The sequence below is a fragment of the Phyllostomus hastatus genome, unplaced genomic scaffold, assembly GCF_019186645.2.
Source record: "Phyllostomus hastatus isolate PE091 unplaced genomic scaffold, TTU_PhHast_1.1 phas_scaffold_501, whole genome shotgun sequence".
NCBI lineage: Eukaryota > Metazoa > Chordata > Mammalia > Chiroptera > Phyllostomidae > Phyllostomus > Phyllostomus hastatus.
This window is the reverse complement of record NW_025334033.1, coordinates 38,727,634-38,755,083: the sequence shown is the minus strand read 5'-3', so window position 1 is coordinate 38,755,083 and position 27,450 is coordinate 38,727,634. Positions and strand designations below refer to the sequence as shown.

General features: G+C 35.2%; 1 protein-coding gene and 2 non-coding genes across 3 annotated transcripts; 2 read left to right on the top strand and 1 right to left on the bottom strand.

Moving 5' to 3' along the window:
• Window positions 1-1,080: 1,080 nt before the first annotated feature.
• On the bottom strand, window positions 1,081-22,637 carry PSMA3 (proteasome 20S subunit alpha 3). The gene is made up of 11 exons (XM_045822126.1): window positions 22,509-22,637; window positions 19,621-19,703; window positions 14,620-14,743; window positions 11,576-11,677; window positions 11,418-11,491; window positions 9,493-9,565; window positions 8,543-8,608; window positions 5,298-5,344; window positions 2,937-3,004; window positions 1,826-1,890; window positions 1,081-1,237 (listed from the first exon to the last, which is right to left on the bottom strand). The coding sequence occupies exons 1-11, from the start codon at window positions 22,527-22,529 to the stop codon at window positions 1,193-1,195; spliced, it is 768 nt and encodes a 255-aa protein (XP_045678082.1). The 5' UTR covers window positions 22,530-22,637; the 3' UTR covers window positions 1,081-1,192.
• A 1,522-nt stretch (window positions 22,638-24,159) lies between these two features.
• On the top strand, window positions 24,160-24,263 carry LOC123808978. Its single transcript, XR_006783864.1, has one exon. It is a non-coding gene; the product is annotated as a U6 spliceosomal RNA (small nuclear RNA).
• A 312-nt stretch (window positions 24,264-24,575) lies between these two features.
• On the top strand, window positions 24,576-24,648 carry TRNAK-CUU. Its single transcript has one exon. It is a non-coding gene; the product is annotated as a tRNA-Lys (tRNA).
• The last annotated feature ends 2,802 nt before the right edge of the window (window positions 24,649-27,450 follow it).

Sequence of the window (27,450 nt, the reverse complement as noted above, 5' to 3'; positions counted from 1 at the left end):
TCAAGTTTCTTTATAACCACTCTTTTCTTTTAAAACGGGTTATTAGTTATAGTGATACGAATAAGAATTCATGTCCTCACAGCACAATAATAGAAGATCCATATAGTATTCTTACTTTGGAAGTTTGCAAAAGTAGAACAGTGGGCCATAGGTTGACTTTGGGATAGTCAGCTTAGTAATTATCTCTCTGTAGATAGATCCAGTTTAAAATTGTGTAGGTGTTTGGCCAAGGCCAGCACTGTTGTCATTCTGAGTTAAATGCATGAGTTGTAAAATGTAATAGGCAATTTTATATAAAATAAGCCATGGCAATGAGATTTTGGGGGGCTTATTTGTATAGTAGTTAGCTACTGAAGCACAATTATTGGCTTTTTTAACTACTCAAACCAGGAAGTACCCTGCTGCTAGACTCAGTAACTAGATTACCTTCCTAGGAAAGCATGACAATTGAATGGAGTAATACTGGCATGAGCCCAATGAAGGGTGTTTACTTGGTATATAGGCCTGAATTCAAATAGTTTCTTCCTGATATAGATGATACTATTCTGGTTATGACAATTGTTCTCACAGGCCTTGATTCTGAATATTCCCTAGTAGCAACTCTTTTTAAAGAGCACTTACACATAGATTCTTTTATTTTTTAGCATAAAATACGGGCATTTTTATTTTACAGATTGAGAAATTTAAGTGACAGAATAGCAATTTTGTGGATATTTAAATCTACAGTAAAATGGGGGGGGGGGGCACGTTCTTGTATGTGTGTCCCTGTGAGTTAACAGTGGCTGATGACCAACAATCATTTTACTAAGTACAAAACTGGACAATGGCATCAATTAAATTGCCTATTTACTACATTGGTAGGTTTCTTTTTACACAACATCCCAGAAGGATATGATCTTTAAGTCCCAGCTGAGTGAACGAATGGAGCTTTAAATTTAATCTGATTCCAAAGCCTCTGCTTGCAGTATTTTAACTAAGGAATTTTTAAATATGCGTAAGTCTACATTTCAATGCTAAGTAAATACGTGTTCAATTACCCCCACCAATTTTGTCAAGCATATATTAATCAAACTTCAGTGATTACAAGACAAAAATTTAATGAAAATTGGTCAGTGGGTATGTAATAATCCAAGAGGCAAAATAGTTACATGGGGACTGTATTAGAAATTTAAAATAAATGCTGAAGTAAATGTTACATATTGTCATCATCTGATTCATCTTCTTCCTTCAAAGATTCCTGTTAGGAGAAAAAGTTTAAAATCATTTTTTAATATTAAAACAACCTAAACTTAATCAGCCACTTACTAAAAATTCTTTGAGGCTTTGCCCTGGCTGGTGTGGCTCAGTAGATTGACTGCCAGCCTGTAAACTGAAAGGTCGCTGGTTCAATTCCTGGCTGGTCCCCAGTAGGGGACACGTGAGAGGTAACAGATTCATGCATTTCTGGTACATTGCTATTTCTTTCCCTCTTTTTTCCCCTCCCTTCTTCTATCTCTAAAAGTAAAGAAATAAAATCTTAAAAGTTTTATAACTGAAAAAATGAACACTGGGTTAGAACAAGGTACCCAGATAAAAGTGTAATTAAATATATCTTGTCTAACAGTCAAATGACTATTTTTGATAGAATACTCACAATATGAAAACAAAAACCTTTGCCATTTTCACCAAAAAAAAAAAAAAATTAAAAAAAAAAAAAGGAATCAGGGCAACTTCACCCCATTGAGAATAACCTAGAAAATGTCTATCTTTAGTTTAACTCAATTCTTGTTATTTAATATAAATCATTAATATATATTTCCATGGAGTTTTCATGCAGTGGACTTACCTTAGCATATTTCTCCGCCTCTTCCCTTATATCTTTTGGGACAATTTCATGTCTTCCTTTAGTTACTAGAAATGAAGCCACATATTTAAATGAATTAAAAATGAAGACTATATTGTGATTAGTGATACCATGTGATATACACAATCCATAGTTATGGTTCATCTAAGATTAATGTTGTAAAGTTGTACTTTGAGTAATATCAGGTGCTTTGAATTCACTTTTGTGTTCTCTCCACACCCATAGAAATTAAACCTGCTCAAATTTAGCTCTTATGGAGACAATAAATTATGCTATGACTTATCCTGAGTATTCAATGACTAAGTTTTTAAAACTGACTTTGAAGCTCTATGGTTACCATGCTAGAAAGGAAAAGTTGATTTCTCAGTAGTATCTTTTAAAAACATGAAATGTATATTTTGAAAAGTTAATAAACTATTCACAACTTCAGTCAATTATTAGGCAGAATGTTCCCTTTCAAAAGAGACTACCTGGTAAATTTGTTCAGGCTTTCTTTGTTCCGTGTCCATACACACTTTGGCAATAACTACTACAACGGAACATATGCCTATTTAATGACCCAGCAATTCTACTCTTAGTATATTTCTAATAGTAATGCTAGGTTGGTGTGCCAAGATAAATTGTACCCAATGTCCACAGAAGAAGAAGAAGAAAACAAGAGCTGCTGTCCAGCAACAAAAAAAGAAACAACTGGGGTAATTTAAACAAGAAAATACTGCTCAACAAGGCAAGTGAACAAATATTAAATACACAGCCACACAAATGACTTATAAAAATATAATGTTGAAGAAATCAGGGACAAAGAATACATACTGTACAATTCCACTTATATAAACTTCAATAGGCAAAACTGGTGTTAGAATTCAGGATAGTGGTTGTTTTGGGGGGGAAGATATAGAACTGATTTCAAGGAGGCCTAGCATGTGACCTGGGGGCTAGTGTTAGGTGTTGACATAATTAACTCATTTATTTGTATAATTTCCTATATGTATGTGTCATTAGCAAATTATTTTTTTTTAAAGTTTTAAAGGCACCCAGTAGTAAGTTTGGTACAGACAACTCAGAAGAAAATAAATGCACAACAGTAACTTACTTTCACCAACCCAGCTGAGCTCTAGTTCAAAAGCTTTATCCTTAACTTCATCATGCACTATGTAAATTCTAGAACGGAAGAGGGAAAATTATTACAATCATTTGTTATCTACAAACACTGTAGTTCATGTACCCAGTCAGCACAAATTAGAACACCCATTCTTTGCATAAAATTATACAAACACAGTTTATATTTATGAACACTAGAAAACAAATTACACGAGATTGATGAACACTACAAATGACTCAATATACCTTTAAAACTCAGTTGTGTATTTTGATACATTGCTTAGGAGATGTAACTAAAAAAGATTACGTAAGGAAAACAAATGGGAGAAGGCCATCATCACCTATGTCTTTCAGGATATTTGTTTTCTCCATTAACTGATTTTAAGTTTTGCAGTTGTCAGTGGTCTTTTATCTGCAACTTCTTGGCAGGACTCTTTTTTTATATCCTTGTGCATTTTCCCCTTAACCTGGCCTTTAAACAACAATATGTGCCAAATTGCAGCAAACAAAGAGGCTCTCACATAACACATTCAAGTAAAAATTTCAAAAAATTAAGTATCAGAGCAAAGCTTTCCTGTTTTATACTTTACACCATCTTACACACTTTACTTTTAGAGGGCATTCCTAACACCTTACCATAATACGAGAAATCTTGCTTTTCTGAAATTCCATTTTACTAAATAAACAATGAAGGGATGTCTTTCCTACATGGAACTAGTGTGTACTGTTACAGCTAAACATAAAAGGTCTAGTAAGGGCTAATTTCCAGAATCACTTTTCAGTAAAGAAATTTGAAATTAATGAGGATTAATTACTTTATCTTTTTTCTTTGAATTTTATTTTTAGAGAGAGGGGAAGGGAAGGAGAAACAGGGAGAGAAATATCGTATGTTGCCCCACACACGCCCCCACACTGGGGACCTGGCCTACAACCCAGGTGTGTGCCCTGACTGGGAATTGAACCTGACCCTTTGGTTTGCAGTCTACACTCAATCCTTTGAGCTACACCAGCCAGGGTGGGTTACTTTTTAAAAAGTGGGTTCTGCTTCACAACTAGAAAGGGGAGGATTCCAGTTTTGAAGAGATTAAGGGGATCATTTAGTATACTTACTGTTACGTAAAAGAACTCTAGGATTTTTTCCCTTGCATGTATTATTAGATGTAAAACTTGAGACACTTTTACAAAAAGCTGACTGACTAGACTGTGTTCCTGTTGACAGTGAGAGGTACTGTGAATTCTCTGGAGAATTATGTTTATGACTAAAATCTGAAAAGCTAACTGCAGAACCAGCATTTTACTGGATTTTTTGGATATTAAATGCCTGCATTCCTTGACCTAGAAGAATTAAGAAGTACTGCCAACTCAGGTTTACTGGCTTTGTTTTTGCTTGATACTAATTATTACATGGCATTTGGCCCTAGCTGGTGTGGCTCAGTGGATTCAGCACCAGCCTGCAAACCAGTTAGATTCCCAGTGTAAAGCACATGTCTGAGTTGCAGGCCAGGCCCCTCAGTGGGGTAGTGCATGAGAGGCAACCACACGTTGATGGTTTTCTCACAATCTTTCTCCCTTCCCCTCTATAAAAATAAAATATTTTTTAAAAAAGTTAAAAAATTATTACACAGCATTCTATTCCATACCTGTAACATGAACCACTTCAGGCTTGCTTAAATTCTTTTAAAATGTTTGAAATACTAAGTTCTCATCTTGTTACAAGAACTTTTATCATTAACATTATCTTACCCAAAGAAACATTATGTAAATGAGTCAATTTCATGGGTCACATACAGAAATAATTAGCTGTAAACCAAAATAAAGCCCTGGCTGGTGTAGCTCAGAGGACTGAGCGCAGGCTGTGAACCAAAGGGCCGCCAGTTCAATTCCTAGTCAGGGCACATGCCTGGGTTGCAGGCCAGGTCCCTGGTACAGGGTGCATGAGAGGCAACCACACATTGGTATTTCTCTCCCTCTCTCCTCCTCTACCCCTCTGTCTAAAAATGAATAAAATCTAAAAAAAAAGAAAAAGAAAAGTTTGTAAGTTAAGATTATTATTATGACTTCTTAGAGTTGGGGAGCTGGGAACTATGATATGAAGTACCTAGAGGTCCACTATGTCCTCCTACCTTAAATTCTATCATCTAAGCAGGAGTTTATTTTGTCAAAAGGTATTTTTTCCCATTTCATTCATTGTCACTTAAATTTTGAATATTCTCTTTGATTTTCCTTCAAATAGTAAATTCACCTTCTAAAATTATGCCCTGTTATCTTCAAACAAAACAGCCTTTTTGAATTAATGTATAAGGTAAGGTAAAGTGAAATATTTTTGTCAATAGTAAGAAAAATTTCAACTTACATTTTTGCAACTTCTTTAACAACATCACGACACGTCATTTCTTTCATCTACAGAAAATAAAAATACATATATATACTCACACAGTAAGTTATGGGTTATAGAAACACTTTCCACTTGTGTAACTATTTTCAGATTTTTTTACAATCTCTATCAACAACCCATGCTCTTGAGATAGATTCTCAGATATAAAACCAAGGAAAATAACCTAAAATCTCAAAAGCCCAGAACCTGTTTCTTGATTCAGTATAATGTTTTTAAATTATTATGCCAAAACATATTCTGGACAACCATAATGCTGAGTACCACTAATTTTGTGATAAGTATTAAAATTTATAAAAATCTATACCCTGCTAGTCTATTCACAAGCAGATGCTGGTGTTTAAAAGACTGGTTTGTTTTTTTTTCTTTATAACCAATCTGGGAAAATAAAATGCAAACAAATCATGCATACTTACTATAAAGACATGCAGAAATGTGTAAGATTAAAATGTTCCCTGTGGAATTATTCAAGACAAAGTTCAAAACAAAAAATGCAAAATATTAGGGAAAGCCTTATAAAACCAAGATTTGAGTGGGTTCTTAGGACATAGTTGGATTTGGTTTGATTTCAAGGAAGCAAATGAAATGGCAAAAGTGGGAAGCCAAAATCTTAATATTAAAATTAGCATTGTTAGAGTGAACATTTGGAATCAGGGTAGAAAAAGAGCCTTTAGGTGCCCATCAGAGAAGTTTATATATGGTAGGTACTGGAAATCACCAATGCAAGATTTTATTAGGCACGTGGGTTTCTGAACACATGTGACAAGATTTAAAAATGTCTGAGTAAACTGGCATTCCTATTCTGGATATGGTGGGAAGGATGGAAATGGTAAAGAAAATAAAGCATATTTACCAAGCAGACCAGACTTGAGGTGATTCAGTTACTTTAAACTAGGTTCATTAAAGTTTTTGGTATTTATTTAATTTTAAAAAATCTTGATGCTCTGTGCCTGCACAACCATATGAGGAAGCAGGACCAACAACAAAAAGCATAATACTGAATTAAATTGGAGAATGCCAGTCTTGTTAGGAAATAGACAAATCCAATATGTGGAACCAACTACAAAAGCAACTGCCATGGGCTCTTCAAAAAAGTTAATATTGGAGGAGGAGAGGACTTCAATTAGGAGAGGTGTAAGAAACAAATTCAGCCCTGGCTGGTGTGGTTCAGTGGATAGAGTGCTGGCCTTCAAACCAAAGGGTTGCCAGTTCGATTTCCAGTCAGGGCACATGCCTGGGTTTCGGGCCAGGTACCCAGTAGAGGGTGTCTGAGAGGCAACTACACATTGATGTTTCTCTCTCCCCCTCCCTCTCTGTCTAAAAAAAATAAATACCTTAAAAAAAAATTCAGTGTGTGAACCTTAATTTTATCATGGTTTGAAAAACAGTTTCAAATGACATTGTTTCCTAAGCCAACTCAATTATGGACTGCATATTACTTAGATGACATGTTAAGTGTGATAATGGTATTATTCCAAGGATTTGTCAATCCTGAAGCATTTAGGAACGCAATGTTATGATGCTGGCAAATTTTGTTTCAAGGCATATAAGCGGATAAAATGTTGGAAAATATTAACTGCAATCTAAATGCAGATATGTGTTGTACTATTCTTATCTTTCCTGATGTTTAAATTTTCTCATGTTACATTGGGGATGAAATGAAGGAAAGGAATACCAATCTTTATACTTCTGTCCTTATAGGTTAAGTTCTATATTTAATAAATTATATCATACAAAGGCAAACTTAGGTAAATGTGAAAAGGCACATTTTAAATGACAAATACACTTTTACATATGTTTGTGAAGTTTTTATTTCATTAAGTAATATTTTTGGTAAACACATCAGAAGAAAAACAGGCCAGAGCAATGATTTACAGCACTAGTTGACAAACTCTTTCTATAAAGGGCCATATAGTAAAAGTAAATGTTTTGACCTTTATGGTCCATATAGTCTTTGGTCCCTGTTCCAACTATCCAACTCTACTGTTACAGTGCAAAAGCAGCCATAAACTGAATGTGACTGTGTTCCAAAAAAAACTTTCAAAAGTGTACCATAGTTTGTTGACCTGATTGAGAGCATGTTTTTGTCATTTAGGTATACATTTTTCTCAACTGAAGTGATCTTGCTCAATTCTTAGCTAGGATTTAATCTCAGAAAGACAAAGGACACTTGATTGCTCTAAATACTCTCTTCAGATTTCTACACAAGGTAAGGAAAGATGAAAGCAAAAGGGAAATGAATAGAAGATGGGAACTTAGGAATACACATCAGGAAGTGTATGTACGATGGAAAAGAACACTGGTCTAAAAGTTGTAAGGTCTAGGAACTCTTCATAACCAATGTAATTCTATGATTCTAGCCAGTGTGTTTAACCCAGGGTTGTATTTGGGCTAAGTGATGTCTAAGATCCTTTTGTCAATTTTACTAAAACATCAAACATGAATTAGGCTTATAGGTATAGGACGTGGCATTAAATTCTAAGCGCTAAGAAGATATTTTATAGAGTCTGGCCTTAAATACATTGAATGAGTAGTTGAGCAAAGTCCCACATTAATAGTAAATGTATACAAAGATTTTCTCATTGTAATGTACCAAAATACTGATAAATCACATGCCCCCCTTTTTGGGAACTTTCTGATAAGCATTAAGGTTGACACTGTTTTAATATTAAGTTAATCAATTTGGCTAAAAGGAAAACCAACATATTTTTAGGAAGACATCTTTACACTATTATGAATTTTTGGCTCTTGGAAGAAGTGGGTAGTTAGAACAGGACAGGGTTTCATGCTTTCTATGGATAGGAACAAAGGAAAGAGAAGCACTGGAGCACTGAGACTCTTGTAAGACCTCCACAGACAAAAGTGCTCTAGAGAAGAGATGATATAATGAAACACCAAAGTTCTCAACCTAAGGCTCACAGGGCTCCATGAATGGGCTTGAAGGATTTTATAAAATTATATGATAATTTGTATCTGGATTAAGTGTTTATAATAAGCACATATCAAAATCATAAAGGGATCCATGATACAATTCTACAAGTAATATGTTACCAGGTTTCCTATTCAGCTATTTAGCTTCAATAAGCTCTGCTCCAAACAGCAAACCACACTATATCTTTGGTCAAAAAGGTTTAGTTTGTGGAGGTAAAACTTCATTACATGTAGACAATGTTATGGCAAAAATTCAAGCATTAAGTATGTATTACCTGAAGCTTTTCTATTTCTGTCTTTGCAGCTTGCCTGGCTTTGCCAATAGCACAACCCCAATAACCCTATTTAAAAAGAACACACACCAATATATATATATATACATACATATATCATTCAGCTAACATACTATCATAAATCACTGATGACTACTGTTTCTATTTAAAGTTAATGAAAGGATGTTAAATGACTTTCAAAAACAAGTATGGAGAAATACAGTCAAACACATCCTAATGAATAACAAAGGGCTCAAAAAACTTAAAATATCAAACTTAATTCTAGAATAATATGGATTATTTTTAATAAAGGTATATCCAAAGAAAAACTAATTATATCATTATATGCACTCATGAACAAGAGACACTTTTGAGTAGGAATGAAATTAGCATTATAACAATGAAAAAAGTTACTATGAAAGAAAGAAATCCCTGAGTTCTACACTCTAAATCATCATTCTTTTTTATATTATAAAGGTTATTTTTTTAATTAAAGGATGTCCATTTATACTTGTGTATAATGACAAACTATAAAGTCTTCACTTATTTTTTAATTAGTAAAAACCATAAAAATCTCAGAAGACAGTTAAGATAATCAGAGAAAGGTTCAAATCCCATTTGTATCTGGATTACATTTAAATCCCATTTAAAATCCTTTTTTAAAAGGGAAAATAACATAGTTTCAAGACACTGCTAATAGCAACAATAATGAAGGAAATATCACATACTGAAAAATCTATGTTCACTATGCAGTTTTTATAAACAGCATACTAAAAACCACAAATCTTTCCTTTGCCTCATGTTCATAGGTTTTTGTTATTCATGATAACAAAATGTTACTTTCCTTGAATGAATAAATTTTAACGAAACTTCATGTAATCTAAGTATATGATTTCAATACTCATAAATTACCATTAAACTAAAAGAATTCCTTATGATTCAAAATTACTCACATATGAAACACCTGATGGGTCAATCATGTAGAGTTGTGCACCGTCATTCACAGTGTAAGACCCTAACATGAAACTGCATAAAAGTAAATTAATTGTTTAAACCATGGGTCTTAGTATCATAAAAGTATTTTAAAAACACAGTGATAAAAATGAAATTATACTAAAACTACTTATATACATGTAACTCATTATACAGTTTGATAAGGTAGTTTCAATAAAAACTAGTACATTTTTGAAACTTCAAAATTCACGTAGCTTTGTTTGCTTAGTATTAAGCATTCTGATGAAACTTTCCTGGAAGGATAAGCAGTGTAGACAAAGGAGTACTGATAGATGGAAAACTAGTTAAGAGGGCTCAATAGGTAAAAACATAAATATGAAGAAGTCAAGATGACAAAATTCCTGATGTGAGTACACTGAATCTACCTCAAACTCTTGTTCCTCAAACTCTTCATTCTTTTTTGGCTATTCATATTCCTCCAGTCATTTTTCTGAAATCTAAATCAGTTCAATGCACTTTTATATGCTCAACAAATTAAAAGTAGGCCATTAAACAATCATATGAATTACTGATTTCCTGAAATTGTGACTTTCCTTTAGAAGTAGAATAGAAACCAGCCTCATCTTATATATCATTTTGTGTTCGAAATACCACCAGTCCAATTCCCTACTATCACTCCCTTCATCTTCCACATGGCTATGAGCCTTATCTTTCAGAATATATAACTGATTATCATTATTTTAAAATCTTCAATGTGTTTTTAGTATGGAGCAGACTTCTCTATGGTCTGGCTCCTTTATCTTCAATATTGTATAAATCTTACAGTCTAGACACCAAGTATACTTGACTACTTTCACATTACCTGAAATGCCTGTGTAGTTTCATACCAGTTCCTCTACTTGAAATACCTTTATCAATCCCCCTACATTTCACACCCTCCTTTCCTTGCCAACTCTCCAGAAAGAGGCCACTCCTTAACTGGGTATAGTGCTCCACTATACTCATTATATACATTTATCATATCACCTCTGAAATTGTATCAATGGTAACTTATCTTTGTGCTCCCCTATCATACCAGCATTCCTTAACAACAACAAGAAACTAAGATTAACAGAACTTAAAATGTAATTTTTGTATGGATTCATTAAAAAATTCCCATTCAAGAGCATTTTGCCTAATTGTTTAAAGTATACAGACAAGAAATTAATGAGAATACTGATGTGTCAGTATAGTTGGCTACCTAATAATGACAATACGGAGTATTAATCTGCAGTTTCCTGAGAATGTCAGGATCTAACATCAGAGATTTATTTTTTGTTTTATTGAAAAATAAAAAGTTTTTTCCTTGTGATAACAACACAGATTGTACTCTCTTAACTTTCCTATATATCATACATCAGTTTTAAGTATAGTCATTAGGTTGTATATTACATTCTTAATACTTATTTATTTTATAACTGGAAGTTTATACCTTTAGATCAGACCACCTTCCTCCAAAAATTAATCATAATCAGATTAAAAATATATGAGTTCCATGTTTTATCATCAGTTTAAGTCTGTACACTCCTACCAGGGTAGCTCAGTTGCTTACAGCATCATTCCAATATGCCAAGGTTGCAGGTTCAAACCGTGGTCATGGCACATACAAGAATCCACCAATGAAGCATAAGTAAGTAGAACAACAAATCAATGTCTCTCTCTCTCCCCCCAACCCCCGTCTCTCTCAAATCAGTAACAAAAAAAAGCCTATACAGTGTTTTTCACTATTCAAAGTCTTTATTTTCATGTACAGTGTTGTAGTTAATCACTGCCCTAACATTTCTTAGTAATAGTTCGTATTTTCAGGGGTATAAAAGGTTAAAATGCTGAAAAAAACAGATACCTATAGTATAGATCTTACTGAGTATTTCAGAAAATGTCATACCTGCAGCCAAAAGGTCTAACAGCACTGTAGAGTGTATACGCATGTACATACATGGCCACTCTGTCTGCAAGATGCTGGAGGAGGGGAGGAAAACAGAAAAGCTTATTAATAAACTTCTATTATCATTCAAAAGCCTCCTCAACATGTCATCAACTTACTTTTAGTGGAATGTCATAGCCAAAGTTAGACCTAAAGTTGGAAGCTTCTTCTCTTGCAATGTCTGCTAAAGAACGAGCATCTGCCAACAAACCGGCTACTGCCTGAAAGAAAGTACCAATTTAATATATATACCCATCATATGATAGATCAAGGAAAGTATGTAATTATTATAGGCTTTAAAAATATTTAGCCCCTGGCTGGCGCAGCTCAGTGGATTGAGCGCGGGCTGCAAACCAAAGCATCGCAGGTTCGATTCCCAGTCAGGGCACATGCCTGGGTTGCAGGCCATGGCCCCCAGCAACCGCACATTGATGTTTCTCTCTCTCTCTCTCTCTCTCTCTTTCTCCCTCCCTCCCCTCTCTAAAAATAAATAAAATCTTTAAAAAAGTAAAATTATCCATCAAAAAAAAATTTAGCAAGCATCACCATTAAAAATAAGTTCTTTTGGCTTAAAGTCTTCTTCATAAGACTTTCTGGCATTTTGATGCTTGGGTATGGGATTACAATTTAGAAATTTACCAAGTGTGACTTCACTGCTTTGTCCAATGATCATATTCACAAGAAATATTCCTATAATAAATCCTACATGTCTCTCCACTTACCATTTCAGTACGAAGAATAAAAGAACAAAAAGAATTTAAAAACTATTGGTCTTGGTAAGGATTTCTCTTTTCTTTCTTTAAAGCAGTTCTATGTTCAAAAAGTTATTAAAAGTTTTGGTTTAAACAGCACAAATTCAAATCTTCCTTTTCTGCCACCTGACTAATAAATTGTAATGCCAAACCAAATGTGACAAACCACTGTCCTCTAAGATTGGTGGCTTACAACTGCAGTTACCAAACCATGTACTGAACTATCCTAGGGCACTGCAGTGAACTCAAGAGTTGTGAGACTTTAAGTTTGGGAGAAAGATTCGTTCAGGCAGTTCATGTTCAACATTAGATCATTCATAATCCTTTTAGTATCATCATATCACTCAGAAGCTGGGTTGCTGTAACAAAAAATAAGAACTGTTCAAAAATCAATATGGAAAAGGAAATGAGGGGGGCAGCATGTAATCTGATTCCAAAGTTTAAGAAATTGTGTAGTGCACATTAACTGTGATTGTTTAAAAATAAAATAAATCTATTTCTTTCATGCTATGTGTATTTTTATATAGCTACTAAGATTTTAGGACATAAGCACTAACTTGTTTGGACCTAAATACATAACAAAGAGAACAACTGAGTATTTTTTTTTTGGCCTAGGGAAGCCTTGAGAAAAAAAATTACTAGAACATAGGTACTAGGAACCAAAAAGTCTAGGAACTGCTTGGTTAGGAAATTTGCAGAATTTAGAAGTGATATCAGAACTTTTAATAGCCTTTTATCTACTGCTACCTACTAATAGTAAGGATGGTGAAAATTCCTAACACAAATTGAGCACTCATAACATGCTAAGGATTTACATGATCACTTTGAACTTTTCCAATAACTGTATACGGTAGGTATTATATTACCATTGTAGTTTTGTGGATGAGGAAACTAGTGTTTAGAGTAATTTCCCCAAGGTTACCCAGCCAGTAAATTTCACCACTTAAATTAACTATTGCTTTGGAGAAAGCTTCTTGTGCAGTCTTAATAATTCTCAAATCATGTGAAGTTGACAAATGTAGAAACACAACATTAACCCTTCATTGTTCCCAACCCTCTTCAATGTGCACCTAATGTTTTACCAATTTCTGGCTATAAGGAATGCCGTCAGTTTCCTGGCTTTAAATAACAAATGTTAAAAATTTGAAAATTCTAGAATAACAATTTTTCTATGACTAAAGTGCCTGTAAGCATATATTATTTTTTTCAAAATACCCCTATGTAAAGTAGTATTTACTGAGTGAAGGAATGCCTGCTTCACAAGTTCCCCTCCTATCAGCTAGGTTACAATGTGCCAAGTTTCATAAAAACTATCAGTTTCACTGGCAATAATAAATTTATTCAGGAGAGAAAATATGTTCAGAAACAATCACTGAAGAGGCAAAAAAAAAATTATCTGTAGATTTACAGTCAACTGGCTATACGTTAGCAGTCCCTTTGGTGTTCGTGCGTAACCCATCTCATTTGGAAATACCAAAGCTAACAGCATAGTGTGTTCTACAGGATCTCTCTCTGCAGACTGGGCTCTGGAGTAACATGTAAACCACGCAAACCCAAAAGTCTGAATCCCAGCTTATATCTTGACCAGTTTTAGAGATCTGTTTTCTGTAAAAATGGGATTAGTATTACTTTCACTGGGTTGTCAGGATTAAACGAGATAATTTATATATAAAGAGACTTTGGCCCAGTGCCTAGTACACAGGTTTTCTCGTTTCTTCCTAGCCTTTTCAGTAAGCAGAATTAGAAGCTTTTCTTTCTTTCTTTTTTTTTTTTTTAAGGTTATTCTCACTAAAGAAAGTCTGATATTCATATAGGATGACTTCAGTCTATATCAGTAATGTATTTATTACTTGCCTTGCAATTATGCAAAGTAGTCACTCAAGACACCGGCTGCATGAAATAAGTTAAACTCGGTGATACCTATGAAACTATTAAAAAGGATGTGTTCCACTTTTCCTTTCATTAAACATCCTTTCCTGGTGCTCCACTTACTATAAAGGTATTCTCTATCTGATTAACATCTTCAGTATGACAATGACTGCCACAAAGGGATATAAAAACTTCAAGATTCTTTGACACTTCAGAAAAGGCCCTCATCAGTGATCTATGTTGCCAAGATTTCTTTTTTAGACATATTTCTCACCCTTCTACCTTCATCCTTTTCTTAAGGCATTTGGTTTTTCATATCAATTTCTAATCAAGTTATGAGAATGCTACCTTTCTTTTAGATAGGGAACTATTCACAAACCAGTAACTCTCTGTAATAACTTCTGTGGCTGCTCTCTAATCTGTTTCTGCCTCAATGCTGAAGTAAAAAATGGGTTCTTATAATCACATTTTAATATATTCCAATCAGTTACTTTACAAGAAATTGGAGAAGGCAAAACAAACCTTTTGAAAAGTGACCTTACCATTCCAACATGCCGATCAACATTAAAAAGTCGTTTGTTGGAACCTTCCTCATAAAGTTTAGAAAGGACTAATTTTTCTACCCCAAAGACAACGCCATCTTTACATCTGATTCCAATAGCTGTACTGAAACAAGCAGAAGAAAATAAATTTTTTTAATGAAAATAAACCTCATAAACTTAAGTCAAAACACAAAAATAGGTTAACATTTGGTTTTTTGAGCATGGCAAGTACTTTAAAACAAATACATTTGAAAACTAGAAAGGGGTAGTAAATTATACCCATATAAATACCATGTGACAAAAAAAATCTACCATACTGTGCCATAAAGATATTAACACATAAGTAAAAGAAAGATGCCAACAAAATATGTACAAAAATGGCAACTTATAGTTACACTGTAACAAATCCTGACTAAATTCATGTCCATTAAAAACGTTACATAGTATGCATAGAAAAAACAGGCCATACACAAGCTAAAAAGTTGGCTGTGACTAATTTGGGTAGAGAGATTATGATTTTTTTTTTCTTTCATTTGTTCATTTGCTTTTTCTGCACTCACCACATATTTTTAATAATAAGTATATAAAAATAAAATACACGTTCTGTACAACAGTTTAAAACAAAGTAGATCTTAAAGTAATCTCAAGTTGTGGAGAAATTATGTTGCCATTTTAAGATGAAAATACATTAATTACTTTATTCTTCCAAACATTTTCATAAGGGAATTCTGATGGGAAACAACCAAAAACATGAACAGAGCCACATATACACATTGCAAAGAAATGCAGATACTCCTTCCCTGACACGTCCCGTATCTCCAATGGCTCCCCTGTCAAGTTTAAACTTCTTGGCCTACCTTTCAAAAATCCTGAGAATCTGCAAAGCCCATCTAGCTTATTCAGTTTCCTATTATAAATCCAGTGCTCTCCTGAACTCAACCTCACTATCACCCGACAAACACCTCATGTTAATTTCTGCTGTTACGTCTTCATCTTCCTCACTGATCAGTTCTTTATTCTAATCTAAAAGTTCAGTCTGTGAACTCCCTTGGGAATCCCTGAAACCCTTTTAAGGGGACCTGTGAGGTCAAAATTATTTTCATAGATATACAAAGACATCAGTTACCTTTTACACTATGTGGATGTTTTACACTAACGGTACAGAACAGAAGCACTGGTGGATAAAACTGCTGGCACCTTAACATTAATCAAGGCCATAATAACAAATGCTAGTATAAACTACTAATTGCATTCTTCACTGCTATGCTCTCACAATTTAACAAAAAATAAAGGAACTTTTAGTTTAAGAATGTCCTTGATAAAGCAGTAATTAATTTTATTAGATGACAACCCTTAAGTACCTTTTTATTATCATACTGAAATGGAAGGTACTCAAAAGTACTTCTGTACATCAAAATAGGATGGCCTCCTAAAGGGACAAGCACTGGTAAAATTGTTTTTGAGTTGTGAATTTTCCCATGGACACCTGTTTTTACCTTCAACAAACATCAGACAAACTACAGTTATTTACATTTAAGTATATGGCAGATTTTTTCTAAAATGAACAAGTGAGCCTTTCACTTAAAAAAAAAACAAAAAAACAAAACCAACTGATCATATTGTATTGTCAGTGATAAAATTCAAGTTTTTTCAAGCAAAAACTGGAATTTTGGAAAACATTCACCCCGTGTGAGCTTGTGTTTCCCAATATTTACAATCTTATACGATCAGACTGATAGTAATATTAATAAGTGTGATGTTTCTGATAGTTTACAACAAAATATGTCAAATTTGGAAGATCTGTTATAACTCAGTTAACCAATATTTTCCAAGTGACCAACACACAATGTTACAGATCATACATGGGTAAAACATCCAAAGTGCAAGACAACCCAACAGATTTTAATTTCCAAGTACAAAAAGTTGATTGTTAAGTATTTAGACAACACACTGCAAAAAACAAACAAACAAACAAAAACACACACACAAAAAAACCCTTAAGAAATTATCATTTGTCTAGTTTTGGTGTAATATCATAGAACAACTATAATTATCTGGAAAGGCTATTAAAATACTCATTTTTCCAACTCCATATGAGCATGCAGACTGATTCAGTTCACATGCTTCAATAAGAGTAACAACATATTATTGAAGCAGAAGCAGATATGAAAATCTGTCTTCTATTAAGCTTCCATTAACTACTGAGAGTCACAAAAATGTAAAACAACACCACTTTCTAGCTACTTTTTTTTTTTTTTACATTTTGGTTTAAGTTCTTTTTCATTAAAAATGTTACTAATATTATTTTTAATAATATTCATTTAAATCACTTATGTTAACATGCAATTGTGTTGTAATTTTGATTGAATATTTTAAATTTTGTTTTAAAGCCTAACATGGTAAATATTAATAAAATTAATAACCTGAATAAATAAAAGATCTTTGGGGGTCACAGTAAATGTTGATAGAACCTATAGTCTACATTAAAAAAATGCTCTTTGAGATCCTGTGATTTTTTTTACAAGTATAAAGAGATCCTGACACCAAAGTTTTACTTATATTTCTGTTCTAAACAATCTAGTCCTTATGTTGTATTTCAATCTTCTTATCATATCCTGATTCCTCAAGGAAGCTAAAGGGGAAGGTTATAATTTAATCTTTTACATACTATGATCATAGCGTACATGTTGTAATACAGTGCTTTTAAGTATCAACTTACAGGTCATTATTTGTGTTGATAGTTCCTATACTTAATAGGCAGTCAAAAAAATCTGATTTTTAAATTCCGAAGGTTAAATTTCTTTCTTTTAAAAAAAGTAATCATCGTTCAATGCAGGAATATAATCTTAAATCAAATTACTTAATTAAATGGTTAAATGTTTTCTAACTATTAGTTTATATGTCAGAGTCTTAAGAAAATTAATATACAATCTAATTTTTCTAATTTCCATTTTTGTGCCCACACAGCACTTAAAAGATTTTCCAAAGGTTTTTACATATATTTCATTCTTATTGTAAGGTATGTGAAGTAGTTAGGGTAGATGTCTCCACCCAAATTTTACGAACAAATGAAAAAAAGGAACATTCAGAGGACTGAAAAGAGGAACCGTATATAACATCAAGCAGCAGCGAGGAGGAAAATGCACACCTTGTGATCCTCATCCAATATCCTATCACAGATATCTTTAAAAGAAGTACTTTCCTAGCATTTTTTTCTTTATACAGGAAAAAAATACATTTATTTTTAATGTTTCGATTTTTAAAAATTCCAATTTTACTTAAATGAAACTGTTTTAAACCATATTTAGATATACTTAATAAAAACAAATTACAAGATACACAGATCCTCATAACCTAGACTCACTTTTTTGGATTACAGATGGTTTTATAGAATGCATTTCCAGTTTTTCTTAGTCAATATTTCTCTTACCAGTTTTTTACACTCAATGAAAGTGCAAGAATGCAGAGGAGGAGAAAAACAGTAATTTCCTCAAGTCTTTCTCCAGCTACCTGGTCTAATGGCCTATCTTCCTTTGTCATAAGAAAATGTGTCAACGTTTTTCTTGAATTTGTTTCTCTTCTGAACTCTATTAGACTTCATATACAATGACAAATACATTTTAGCCTAAAGTCTTAACAGCCTTCTATTATAGCATCAGATAATGACAGTTTGTAAGTATCAGTATGTCTAATACAACTTTAAACACAAAATAAACTAACTTCGCTCATTTCAAATCCTGTAACAGGACTTAAAATGTATTTTTGTTGAAAAAATTTTAACTATTTCATAAGCCATTAGAAATCCACATACCTTCTTTCTACCACTCAGAAGATGGCACAAAAAAAATGACTATTGATGCAATAACTACTGAGGGCTTGCTAGGTGACAGACAGCACATGCAAAAAAACAAGTAACAGTCTTCACCCTCATAACTTCCATAGTCATATATTATTAAAAGTACTTAGTAGAAATCTGAACAACTCAGTATTTACATGTAGACTTTTCTAAAATTCTACAAACATTTCCCTATTCCACCTTTATTCCAAAAGCTTTCATTATGATGAAAATAAAAAAATAGCTGGTGTGTCTCAGTTGATTAGAGCGCCGGCCTGTAAACCGAAGGGTTGCCAGTTTGATTCCTAGTCAGGGCACATGTGTGGGGTGCGGGCCAGGTCCCCAGTGTGGGTGCATGAGAGGCAACCACACATTGATGTTTCTCTCCCTCTCTTTCTCCCTCCCTTCCCCTCTCTAAAAATAAATAAATAAAATCTTTTTTTAAAAAACTGAGCTTAAACACCATTTGTTTATGAGGCCTGAAAGTCTTTGAGATCTGAGTGAGATGTATAAAAGAAATTCTTTTTTAAATGTACTTTAATTCATCCCAAAGCTGCTTTAGATTCAAAATACAATGATCACGTAATTATAACTGATAAAATTTCTTCAATTAAAGAAATTTTCCTCATAAAATTTGTCAGCAAGGTAATAATTTAACCAAAGTGTTATAGCAATGCCAAGAAATCATTTTAATGCGTGATTCTAAACAATAAAATACAGAGTACAGTCAAATAGAAAAATATCTTACTGATCCTACATCTTTCTCATTCTCTCTCTAAAAATCAATAGAAATTAGAAATAAATAAATAAAAGGAAAAGGGCTACCAAAGATGAAAATGATTCAGTTTTATGTACCTCACTTGAAACATGGTAAGATGTTCAAGTGGGTTAACACTGGAATCAACTGGGAACAAAGGACTGGGGCTCATGAAAAGATATGACCTAAAAAAAGAGATCTGGAAAAACTACTAAAAAAACAAACATACAAATAAATTTTAAAAAGAGAAAGAAAAAATCTGGATATGACTAATAAATTAAGATTATTTTACAGCACATATTATTTTGTGCCAAAGTAACAACAAAGGCTAAGTACCAGGAATATATAAAAGGAGATACTAATTAACTGGTTAAAATATGGTAATTTTAAGTAAAACAATGTTTCTTACCTACTATTTTCCACAGCCTTCATAGCATATTCAACTTGAAAAACTCTTCCATCAGGAGAGAATGTAGAGGCTGACAGGTCATACTATGAGGAAAAGGGCAATAATTAGCCTCTAATGATGTATCCTGGCCAGTAATAACCTTACAATTCTTTTTCTAAATGACTTAAAATATCAGAAATGTGTGTTAAATCTCAACAAAGACTTTGTTTTAACCTGTCAGAGCAGCAACAGCAGCGAAGAGAAAAGTTATACACTTTAGATTTCTCCTACTGAAAAGCAGTAGATACAACTCCTAGATAAAATAAACTTTTTTCACACAAAACACAAAGCTCATGGTATGGCATAAATAGCACTGGAGTCAGACCACTCTAATTCACAGCTGTGGCACTAACAAACTGAAGGACCTTAGACAAATTATTCAACATTCAAACATTTAATAAGCATATATTAGTCACTATAAGGAAAAACAAAGAATACTCCATCTTTAATTCCTTTATTTTAAATCAGACCAAGCACAAATTTAGGTGCTGGAGAAACAGTAGTAACCCAGAAAAGAAAGGACTAATGAAAATAAAACAGGGTGAAGTGATTAAGTAGGAGGAGCTACTATAGACTAGATCAAGAAAGGTCTCACTGGGGCAGTTTATATCTTGTTATTTAGAGTGAGTCACAAATAAGGAGTAACTAGCCATTTTGGATATGGAGGAGCCATCCTGGCATTTGGCATAAAGACCTGAAGGTAGAAATAAGCCTAGCACAATCAAGGAAAAGAAATAAGGCCACTGTTTCTTCAGCACTGCAAGTGGTAGAGAGAAAACTGTATTAGAGACATGTAAGGAAGGGCCAAACTATGTTGAGTCTTCTAGGCTGGAATATGAAGTTTGTATCTTATTGTAAATGCAATAGGAAGCCATTGGAATTTAAACGGGGGGGGGGGTAATATGACTTTTTAAAAACATCATTCATCTGAGAAATGAATTGCACAGGAGAAGAGTAGATGCAGAGATCAGGTATACCAAGAGTGGTACTTCAAATAAAGAAAAAGAGATGGAAGGCAGTATCATTTGAGGTCAAGACCACCTCCCAGCCTCCCCCAATCTCAAAAAACCCCTGCTAATTGACTGGCTCTAGGAATAAAGTAAAAAAAGAAATTAAAGGCAAATCAGATTTCTTTTTGAGTAACAGAACTGGACCATTCACTGAGCTCAAGATTGTAGAAGATGCAAGTAGTATGTAAAAAAAAAAAAAAAGAAAAGAAAAAGAAAGAAAAGAAATTAAAGGTCAATTAGTTTTTCATTTGAGCAACTAGAACTGGACCATTCACTGAAGACTGAAGTTGTAGGAGATGCAAAATGGTAAAGAAAAAGGAACTCCAGAGCTCTACTTTGCACATATAGTTTGAAATGCCTATTGAAAAATAAAGTGGAGAGAAATGTCGAGTAGACAGGTTTTTTTTTTTTTAAGATTTTATTTATTTATTTTTAGATACAGGGGATGGAAGGAAGAAAGAGAGGAAGAGCAACATCAATGTGTGGTTGCCTCTTGCGTGTCCCCCACTGGGAACCTGGCCCGCAACCTAGGCATGTGCCCTGACTGGGAATTGAACTGGTGACGCTTTGGATCACAGGCCCGCACTCAATCCACTGAGCCACATCAGCCAGGGCAGACAGGTCTTCTTATCGGAATTAGAAGTGAAGACAAGGGATAAGCCCTCAGGTGCTTCCTGAGTCCCAGTTTTCTGATGTATTCAATGAAAATCCTTAACTCTACCACTGTAATGCTAAAATATCTCATATGGTTATATCACCAAGTATCTTAACAGGGTTTGTATAATGAAACTACCAACGGAAGGTAACAATAATGCAGTTGCAAAGTCAATTTGCTACAAAGGCATTACTGAGCAACTACTATTCCTAAAAAGTATAAACGTGACATAACTTTAGCATGACTAATCCATTTAGCAAATGGATTAAACCATTCCAAACATAAGTTACCTGTTATCAAACTCGGAAAACCAGTATTTGGGCTTAATGCTGAGTATTAAAAATGTGAACTGCAGAAACATAAACTAAGAAAGCCATTACTCTATACCTTAACGCCAACAACCAATATATATTTCTAAAGAAAACTATACTTTCTGTATGGATTAACACATAAAAGGAGTAAGCAAAATACTGTAGCTCTGCAGTACACTTAACAAAGGAAGGTAGTAAGCCGAACATGTGAGGTCCAACTTCAAAATCCCCAAGAACGGTTAGGTCCCTGGCTAACAGCGGTAGTGTGCTATTATGTGACCTGTACAGGAAAAGCTGGGACAGAGGTAAAACGAGAAAGATTCTTCAGATTCCACTTTTCAGACCAGTTTTCTTAGTTCTGTCCGGACAGGGTTTCCGAGGGGTCATACTGAGTGGTCGATCACTACACTCGTAGGGAAGATGGAGAAGGCCTCGTGAGTCAGCAGCACCCTAGCAACAACTGCATGGAACTGTCCCATGGAAAGCTGGGTCTCAGACCTTGGAATCTCAAGCCCCCTGGCCTCAGTGGTTCTCACGAGGGGCTGACGCCCAAACCCTTCACACTAATTCAGACCCCACGAGTTTCCACTTTCGGTTTCCCTGAGAGGCTAAAGAAAGTGACTCAGCAATCCAAAGTGGCTCCAAATCTTACTGCTCCGCTGCCAGCCCGCTACAGCTGAACTTAAAAGCTTCCGGTCACCGTCACCGCAGACTCGGGCCTAAAAATTAGCGTGGGAAAAACACCTGAAAGAGGCCCACTTGGTCGAAAGCAGTCCCTGTGCACCCCAAACTGGTGCACCCTAAGCAGCGTGTCCGACCTCCCTCCAACGCTAATCCTTTAACTAGACTATCACACCGAGACAATGAACTCACCCCGGTGCCGATTGAGCTCATCCTGCTAACACCAGCCGAACGTGTAGGGCTTCAGGGCCTAAAGCCGTACCCCTACTCCGCAGCACGCAGACTAGTAACAGGCTCTCTCATTGGCTATTTTTTCAACCAATAGCCTTCTCTGTGACTCGTTCCTTGGTTATTTGCCTGGGGAACAGAGGATTGTGGGAAAAGGTGGGGACTAACGAGGCGGGGAACTTGCGTTTGCAGAAGCTGTGGAGGTTGGTTAGGGAAGAGGAAGGAGTCCTTCCTCTTCAGTTTTGGTTGTGAGTGTTTTTGAGCTGTTTTGAGTCTTCGGGTTGATTGAGAAGCTGTTCTATTCTATTTCCTAGGAATTATTTATCTTCTATATTACTCCTCTACTTTGCAACCTTATTCTCTCTGCAGTAAAGCGGAGACCTGTTCTAACCGAGACCTGAGAAAGGTGTAGGGGAGAGGTTTCTCTTCACCCTTGGCATCCTGCTTCTGACCCAGTATTTTGAGGGCATCTCTGTCACCCACCTGTCCTCATAAGGAAAGAAGTTGCATTCTAAGGGTATCACCTTTGAGCTCAGGGATTTTACTGAAGCATTAGAACCCTTTTTGTGAATACAACGATTTAGTAGAATTAATGTTAAGACTAATTAAAGGTATTTGCTGAATTCTGATGTGTCCCGAGACCTCCGCCCCGTCCCTCATGGAATTTACATACAATGGGAGGAAATAGACAACAAAGTGTAAATATGCAAAATGGTTGGACTTGTGGTAAGAAGGTAGAAGACACAATGGAGCTTGAGGCCTACTTAGAAAATGACTTGGGATTGTACCGGAATATAAACTTAGTATGTTACAGGAACGGTCAGGTCAGTGCGGCCTGTCAGTGATTAAGTCGGGGAGACAACAGGAAACGAAATCAGAGAGTTGGACATGGAACCAGATCTTGTAGTGGTTTATATTTTAATCTTGATTATTAATGGAAGGCCATTAGCATTTTTAAACTATTAAATACTTCATTGTGTATTTTCCCCCCAAACAATATTATTTTAGTCACAATATAGTTTTGAAAATCAGAAAATTAAGAATACTATTTTCTAATATAACAGACTTGTATAGATTTTAGTAATTTTCTTAGTAGTGCCCTTCATAGCAAAAGAAAACCCAACACCACATACTGCATTCAGTTGTCATGTCTCTAGGCTCCGGTAATCTCGGAAATAGTTGCTTAATGTAAATAGTTGCTTAATAATCTCCATAGGAGATTGTTCCATTGTCTTTGTCCTAATTTGATCAAAATCAGTTTTTCTTCCTTCCTCTTATAGTTAACATTCTTTATCATAATATTCAATGACTGTATTCTTTCCTCCCAGTTTTTGTTATTTGAGCTGGATAATAACTTCTGAGGGTCCTCTCAATTGTTAGTTACCCGAAAGAGGCCTTATTTTAAGTGAACCAGAATCCCCTTCCTCAATTTAACTTTCCTTGACTAGATCACATTAAAGGAAAAGAGCTAACCTCCGCTGTTTTTTCAGTATCACTTATTTCTTAAAGGTTGACATTTGTTTTTTAATACTGACCCCCCACGTTGTAGGAATCCAGTATGTCATTTGATAGAAGGCGGAAAGCCTTGATACAGGTTTTTTAACGATAACTTGACGTGCTCACTTGGGTAGCACATACACTAAAATTGAAACGATACAGAGATTAGCATGGCCCCTGTGCAAGGATGACACGCAAATTCATGAAGCATTCTATATTTTTCATACCTTTCAAATGCTGCAATTTTAGAAAAAGAACACATTAAGCAGTCTTTTAAAACATTTCAGAGAAAATATTCAATGAACCTGTAATTATAAGAATTTGCGTTGTTTTCAGTGATCTTGGTATACGCACGCAGTAGGAATTCTTGAATTCAAGTAAAATTAAATAAATGTTTTAAAGAGCGTTTGAAAATAATTCGAAAATGCACATTTAATAGTATGATACAATTTTTTATGAACAATATTAAAAAAATTAAACCGAATGTACTTAAGTAATGATTAAGAAGTAAAAAAGTAAGGCGGCTTCCCAGGCGCCCGGCTAGCTCAGTCGGTAGAGCATGGGACTCTTAATCCCAGGGTCGTGGGTTCGAGCCCCACGTTGGGCGTACTTGCCCTTTTGTAAGTTTTTCACGTTTTGCTTTAAAGTTTCTCCAAAACATTGTAACTAAGAAGGAGGTCTGTAAATCTAATTAATTTAAGTATTTTTTTTAATATTAACCAGATCTCTGGAAAAAAATTGCTAACGAGACAGGTCTTAGAGTGCGCCTGCGCATTTGAAAGCACAAATTCCTCTTACTTTCTGTTATTCCTCCCCAATTTTCTACTTAAAGCACGGAGGAAACCGAAAGGCCCAGTTTAAAGATGAGACTAGTTTTCTGTGTGATTGTGCTATGCAAGTATGGCCTCTTCTGGTAGAGGACGATTTTTGTTTCTGTCAGAACAAAATAAAAGCACCGATTTTTGGCACCTTTTCCGAAACGCAAAGATCTCATGTAAAAGCAGCTAAGGAGGCTGAAGGACTTTGAAGAAAATGTGTATTTCTTTTTCGTCTTACTTTCTATTACTTTCATTATAGGGCCTGTCCTTGGGTCGGGGGTAAGTAGGGGAATTTCCCCTGTAGAATACACAGTGAGAAATGTTTCCTTCTGTACAACTAGTCAGATCTGTACAAACAGTACAGACAAGTTTTTCTGCCATTGTTCTTGGGATTATATTTGGGATCTATCCATCCAACTGGGTGGCTCTTTGTAAGTTAATATTCTGGTAAGGGCAACTCTTTGAAACAGCAGCACAAAAAAACGTAGATGTGAACATTCAGATGGACATTTAGGTATTTACAGGAGGCAGGGTTTCTGACTTCTCATTTCACTGACAATTCTGAACTCTGAGAAAGAGAACGTTTACATACGCCAGGACCACCACCACATGCAGGCACATTCCAGAATCTCACTCACTAGATAAACAGGTGAACTATCCATGCTCCCACCTGAAGGCAACCCTCCGTAAAGCACTAATTCCTACACCTCTGTGTTATCCACCAGCTTTCCTCCCACTTAACTATACATTTTTCTTGTTTTCTTCAACATGCAAACATGCTGTGAGTTCTCTATCTTAAAACAAAAACTTTAACGTAGTTTCCCTGCAGGCTACTGTTCTATTTTTCTGTTCTCCTTTGGAACAAGTAATCCCCTACCAGTCGTCTGCATTCATCATTCCTCTCCTTACATCTCAACCCTGACAATGCCCTTATGCCAGGCCAAAAAGTCAACTGTAGTTGCACAAATTTGGTTCATTATTCATTGCAGGTATAAAGCTGAAATTAGTCAAGTAACAGTCACTCATTTAGCAAGAGAGGATGTTTGATGTTGAGTTGGAAAGTCCACTGGAAGTGGACTGTAAGTCAAGGTTTCCAGCAACCCCCTCCTCAGATTTGGTGACTTCCTAGAATGGCTCACAGAACTCAGACTTTTTACTTGATTATGGATACAACTTGGGAACAACCAAATGGAAGAGATGCAAAAGGCAAGGTATGAAGGCAGCTTCCATGCCCTCTCCTAGCAGCTGGATATGTTCACCATCCTGAAAACTGTCTGAACCCTGCCATTTACGTATTTTCACGGAGGATTCATCACGTAGACATGATAGATTATTAACTCAAATCTCCAGCCCCTCTCCGGTCCCTAGAGGTTGTGGGGTGGGGCTAAAGGTTCTAAGCTTCTAATCATGGCTTGGTCTTTCTGGTGACCAGCCTCTGTCCTAAAGCTACTCAGGACCCCACCAAAAGCTGCTTCATTATAACAAACATCACTCCTGTTACCTAGGAAATACCAATGGATTTAGCAACTCTGTAAAATGCTCCTAACACCCCTACCACTCAGAAAATTAAAAGCGTTTTAGCTCTGTCAGGAACTAGGTACAGAAACCAAATATATTTATTATGTCACACCTGCCTAATTCGTCTTTTTTGAATCACTAAGAAATGACACCAACCCCAATCACCGTATTCCAGCTGGCAACTAACCCATCATCCACATTACCATCTGGTATTTTTCCCATAGATATCACCTCTAACTTATGCTATTGTCTCTTCACTCCTACTCCATTGGAATGTAGCTCCATTAAGGCAGGATGTTTGTCTTCCCTCACTAATGTTTCTCAAGCACCTAAATTAGTATCTGGCACATGTGCAAAAATGTGTTGAACTAGTGAGTTAAGAAATGGGTGTATTAGATTTGTAGGGCTGTAATAACGAAGTACCACAAACTAGGTGGCTTAAAACAACTGAAATTTATTCTCAGTTCTGGAGGCTAGAAGCTGGAAATCAAGGTGCAGGCAGTCATGCTCTCAAAGGCTCTCTTGAAGAATCTGTTCTATGGTTTTCTCTCAGCCTTCTGATGTCACCAGCAATCCTTGGTGTTCCTTGGTTTGCAGCTGCGTAACTCCAATCTCACCCTTGGTTGTTACATCTTTAAGTATCTCTGTTGCACGTGGCGTTTTCCTCTTCTTTATATGGACACCAGTCATATTGGATCAGGGCCCACCCCAATGACCTCATCTTAATTGGATTACATCTGCAAAGACTTTATTTCCAAATAAGGTTACATTCACAGGTACTGGGGATTGGGACTTCAAAATATCTTTCTGGAGCACACAATTCAACCACTAAGAGCCGGCTCCATTTGTTAACCTCAGCCACTAGGTGTCTGCCACTTTGGAGCTAGCCAGTGCTCCATTTCAGTCAGGGATCTTATTTTTTTGTATTATTCAAATGATGAAAAACTTCTTCTAAGTAATCCAGATTCAGCAAGATAAATTTTAGAAATTGTTTATTATAAAAAAGATGTTAATAGTAAATCCATATAACCGACAACAGTACATCTATCCCTGACGATCTCACCATGAGGTTT

Bases quoted from the DNA above. Each gene is read 5' to 3' on its own strand.
- PSMA3 (XM_045822126.1), bottom strand. From the start codon at position 22,529: ATGAGCTCAATCGGCACCGGG. The intron at 14,744-19,620 runs GTAAGAAACATT...TGCTTGTTTCAG, and splicing joins AAGGCTGTGGAAAATAGTAG to TACAGCTATTGGAATCAGAT. The intron at 5,345-8,542 runs GTAATACATACT...TATTTTCTGTAG, and splicing joins CAGAAATAGAAAAGCTTCAG to ATGAAAGAAATGACGTGTCG.